This window comes from Crocodylus porosus, unplaced genomic scaffold (assembly GCF_001723895.1).
Source record: "Crocodylus porosus isolate Cpor-Errol unplaced genomic scaffold, CroPor_comp1, whole genome shotgun sequence".
Taxonomy (NCBI): Eukaryota; Metazoa; Chordata; order Crocodylia; family Crocodylidae; genus Crocodylus; species Crocodylus porosus.
In genome coordinates this window covers 240,991-244,962 of record NW_017728954.1, presented here as the reverse complement: position 1 = coordinate 244,962, position 3,972 = coordinate 240,991, and the positions used below count along the sequence as shown (strand labels likewise).

Genomic DNA, 3,972 nt, shown 5'->3' with positions numbered 1-3,972 from the left:
GTGCTCCGCAGGTTCGACAACTACTCTGCCAACGTCATGGTGGACGGGAAGCCGGTGAACCTGGGGCTGTGGGACACGGCCGGGCAGGAGGACTACGACCGGCTGCGGCCCCTCTCCTACCCCCAGACCGTGAGTGCGCGCCTGGGCCTGGGGCTGGTTTGCTCCTGATTCCTGCAGAGGCACCGCAGAGTTTGTGGGGGCTGCAGCCGTGAGCCCTGCCTGCCGTGGCCGTGGCCGTGGCCGTGGCCGGGCGTTCCCCTGGCTCTGGCCTGGGCTGCCGGGGCAGGGAGCTGCGCAGCGCTTGGGGCAGGAGGTGCAGCCCTCGGATCCACACCTGGGCAGTGCCACACACCCACGGCTGCTCCCTCTGAGTTATTCTGAGCCTTTTAACAGGCGAGGGGTGTCTCGCCACCTGCGCTCCTGGCGGCTGCTGTCTGAATCCTGCCTGTCCCCCCCGCAGGACGTGTTCTTGATCTGCTTCTCCCTGGTGAGCCCGGCCTCCTTCGAGAACGTCCGCGCCAAGGTAACGCGCTGCCCATTGGGGTCGGGGTGGAGCCAGCATGGACCCTGCCCCTGGGAGGCAGGGCTGGACACAGGGCTCGCAGGCGTGCGTGTGGGCTGTGATCGGCGCCACCAGCACAAGCTTGTCCCCTCCTCACCTTTGCAAGGTTTGGGGAGGTGCCTGGCCTGCCCTGCACCCTGCGATGGGCCCAAGGAAGCTGGGGAGCTTTGCATGCAGGCAGGCAGGTGCCCCAGCTATTGCCAGTGCCCTGTGTGGGCTCCCCCTGCATCTCCACTGGCACCAGCCCTGAAGATCAGCACGTCGCCTGCACCGTCTGCTACTGGTGCCCCCAGCCCCGTGCCCTGGCCAGCTGTGCCTCGCAGCGTCCTTGTGGCTGCTTCTGCCGTATCTCACTGGGCTCTTCTGTTTCAGTGGTACCCAGAGGTCCGGCACCACTGCCCCAACACGCCCATCATCCTGGTGGGCACCAAGCTGGACTTGCGGGATGACAAGGACACCATCGAGCGGCTGCGGGATAAGAAGCTGGCCCCCATCACCTACCCTCAGGGCTTGGCCATGGCGCGGGAGATTGGTATGTCAGGGGCACCTGGTGCAGAGGTGGGGGCAGGAGTGGCACGGGGCCCTGGCTGGGCGCGCAGTTGAGCTGGAGCTCTCTGCTCACAGGGTCAGTGAAGTACCTGGAGTGCTCGGCCCTGACGCAGCGGGGCCTGAAGACGGTGTTCGACGAGGCCATTCGTGCCGTGCTCTGCCCGCCGCCTGTCAAGAAGCCCGGCAAGAAGTGCACGGTGTTCTGAGGGTGCAGCGTGGCGCAGCCTCGCCTGGCCCAGCCACGGGGCTGCGATGTGCAGGGTCCTTCATCATGTACGAAGTCAGTGTTTTTTAATGTCTCGAGTTAACGTCAGTGTTGATGTGAAGGGGCAGTGGGGGCGGGAAGTGAGCAGGGGGGCGGCGCAGCCCCTGGCAGGCAGGGCAGCTCCCTGGGCCGCGGGGCTTTCTGACTCTCTGCCCGGGAGGGGCTGAGACACCCACTCCCCAGAAGCACCACCTGGGGAGCGGGGCTTCTTCTCCCAGCCCGCCGCGGCTGGTCCTTGCCAGGCTGGTGCAAGAGGTCAGATGTGCCAACCGCAGTGGTGGGAACCCAGCGACTGCTCTGGGCAGGGCAAGGACAGATGGGAGCCCAGAGGCTGGAGAACGAGCTATGGAGGTGCTTTATTGGGTGCTACACGCTAGCAGGACTAAGCGAAACAGCCCTGCACCACCCACCGGGCATGGACACCACAGGGTGCTCCACAAGGCCTGCCTCCCGCGCCCACCCGGTCTCTGCAGGGCAGGGCTGAGGTTGGAGCCTTTGTCTTTCCTACCCAAAGCCCAGTGGGAGGCAGTGAGTCTGGGAGCATCTCCCCATCCCCGAGGAGGAGGAGGGTGTGGGGCGCAGTGGGAGGGGGGGGGGGGGGGGCGAGCAGACGGGTCCCATTTCTGATCATTATGTAGAGTGACGAGACCGCGCCTTATTTGGTACAATAAACATTCTCCATGGAGGAGTGCGGCTGCTTCGTTTCCGCATGCGGGGAGAGGGGAGAAGCCAGATGTGGCATCTCTGCCCTGCCGGTGCCATGCCATCGGTCCAGAGGCTCAGGGGTCTCCATCGTTCATGATCTCGTGCTACCTACGGGGTGAAAGCTGGGGGTGGTGGGCAGGGGCCTGGCCCATGGGTGCCAGCAGCACCTGGCCTAGGAGGCGAGGAACCCCCCGTCCACAGGCAGGAGGGCGCCTGTAGTCATGGCGCTTTGGTCGCTCAGCAGGAAGAGGATGCTGTTCACCACGTCGTCGACCTCTGGAGGGAGGAGGCACCGGTTGGAGCAGGACAGGAATGCGCTGGCTGCGCAGGGGAGGGCCTGAAGACCCTGGGCTGCTCCAAGGACCGGCCTGGACTGAGGAACGCTGCACCCTCCTTGGAGATAGTGAACTGGCTGGGCCTGGGGCCCCAGACCCCTGGTACTGGGTGGCCCCTGGGCAGACACAGGCCAAGGACACGGCTTGCTGTTGCCTCCTAGTGCTGGCACGTGTGGGTGAAGAGACCGAGAGTGCCACCCAGTTTTGCACTGCCCTGGGGGAGAACTGCAGAGGAGGGGGCTCCGTCCGGCCTTGCTCTCCCAGGTGAGCTGCTCCCAGGGCTCTGGGGTCGACCAGCACTTGGCGCTCCCCTGTGTGGGGCTGACAAGCTAAGCAGGGGGTGCAGCTGAGTGGGACAGCAGCCCCTTCCCCACCCACCTGCAAACCTCCCCAGCGGGATGCGGCTGAGCATGGCACCAGCCTTCTGGGGCTCCGACCAGTTGACGCGGCCCATGTCCGTCATCACCACGGTGGGGTTCACGGCATTGACGCGGATCTGGGGCAGAGCACAGGGCGCAGCGTGACGCTGTGGCCTCAGGGGCTGCCCTTGCTCCCCACCCCGTCTCAGGAGCCTCTACCTTGTGCGGTCCCAGTTCCAGCGCCATCATCTTGGTCAGCATGTCCAGAGCACTCTTCGTCGAACCTGCAATCGGTCGCAGCAGATGGGGCTCTGAGGTGATGCCTGGCCGGGGGGGCCCACATGCTCCCCTCCCCAGCCTCTGGAGAGGCCCCAGTGCCGCGATGCTCACAGTAAACAGCATGGCCCTGCAGAGCCCGGTGGGAGGCCTGGCTGGAGACGTTCACAATGGCTCCAGGTGCCCCCCGTGCGATCAGCTGCCGGGCCACGATCTGCAATGCAGAGCACGAGGCACCTGGGCCCAGCTGGACTCTAGTGTGGCCCCAGATTGTCTCCAGCCCGCAACTTGGAGCTGCTAATCCAGCTGCCCCTTGGGCTCATGACCCCCGGGTGCCCACGGGGATGCAGCAGCCCCTGGCATAGCTGTTTCCTGGGCCCAACAGAATTTGCTCCCTGATGCAGGCCTGCACAGGGGCCATCCTCACCTGGGACACTTGCAGCACGGCGCGCAGGTTCACATCAAATGACCTACAGAACATCAGGGCAGATGAAAGAAGGGTTGCAGTGGAGCGGGAAGCTGCAGCCCAGGCAGCACTTGTGCCTCAGGCCTCCGCTCAGCCAGCACAAGGATCCAGGGGTGAAGCTGGGTCTGGCTGGCTACAGGCCGGCTGCCCAGGGCGAGCAGCCCCGCTGGTGCTTCCCGCAGGACTAGCCCCGGCAGCAGCAGCCCCTGGTCGGTGCATCGACATCCAAGCGGCCGCGGGGCAGCTGCTCCAAGACGGACCAGGCCGCTCCAGCCGCAGGCCCCGAGAGGCGCCCGCTGGGTCCCGGCCACATGTCGCTACTGCTGGGGGCGGAGATTCCTCACCCGCTCGCCCCGCCGAGCTCGGGAGCGGGCCCTGGCCGCCAACGCGCCGCCCCCCGGGCATCTGCCCTCGCGCACGGAGCCCGCTGCCCGGCCCGCGCGGGGCGAGGCCTT

The 3,972-nt window shown here is 66.3% G+C and overlaps 2 protein-coding genes across 2 annotated transcripts; one reads left to right on the top strand and one right to left on the bottom strand.

The window, feature by feature from the left end:
• Positions 1-6: 6 nt before the first annotated feature.
• RAC3 (ras-related C3 botulinum toxin substrate 3 (rho family, small GTP binding protein Rac3)) lies at positions 7-2,059 on the top strand. The gene is made up of 4 exons (XM_019556517.1): positions 7-129; positions 461-523; positions 935-1,094; positions 1,187-2,059. The coding sequence occupies exons 1-4, from the start codon at positions 37-39 to the stop codon at positions 1,315-1,317; spliced, it is 447 nt and encodes a 148-aa protein (XP_019412062.1). The 5' UTR covers positions 7-36; the 3' UTR covers positions 1,318-2,059.
• On the bottom strand, positions 1,714-3,582 carry DCXR (dicarbonyl and L-xylulose reductase). Its single transcript, XM_019556518.1, has 5 exons — positions 3,479-3,582; positions 3,166-3,265; positions 2,995-3,059; positions 2,795-2,912; positions 1,714-2,357 (listed from the first exon to the last, which is right to left on the bottom strand). Exons 1-5 carry the CDS (start codon positions 3,530-3,532, stop codon positions 2,254-2,256), a joined length of 441 nt encoding a protein of 146 aa, XP_019412063.1. The 5' UTR covers positions 3,533-3,582; the 3' UTR covers positions 1,714-2,253.
• Between the last annotated feature and the right edge of the window lie 390 nt (positions 3,583-3,972).

What these genes read in the sequence shown, in the direction of transcription:
- RAC3 (XM_019556517.1), top strand. Translation starts at nt 37, where the DNA reads ATGGTGGACGGGAAGCCGGTGAACCTGGGGCTGTGGGACACGGCCGGG. An exon ending in CCCTCTCCTACCCCCAGACC is followed by an intron (nt 130 to 460) that starts GTGAGTGCGCGC and finishes TCCCCCCCGCAG; the next exon opens with GACGTGTTCTTGATCTGCTT. An exon ending in GGCCATGGCGCGGGAGATTG is followed by an intron (nt 1,095 to 1,186) that starts GTATGTCAGGGG and finishes CTCTGCTCACAG; the next exon opens with GGTCAGTGAAGTACCTGGAG.
- DCXR (XM_019556518.1), bottom strand. Translation starts at nt 3,532, where the DNA reads ATGTTCTGTAGGTCATTTGATGTGAACCTGCGCGCCGTGCTGCAAGTG. An exon ending in GCAGGGCCATGCTGTTTACT is followed by an intron (nt 3,060 to 3,165) that starts GTGAGCATCGCG and finishes GACCGATTGCAG; the next exon opens with GTTCGACGAAGAGTGCTCTG. An exon ending in CCCGCTGGGGAGGTTTGCAG is followed by an intron (nt 2,358 to 2,794) that starts GTGGGTGGGGAA and finishes TCCTCCCTCCAG; the next exon opens with AGGTCGACGACGTGGTGAAC.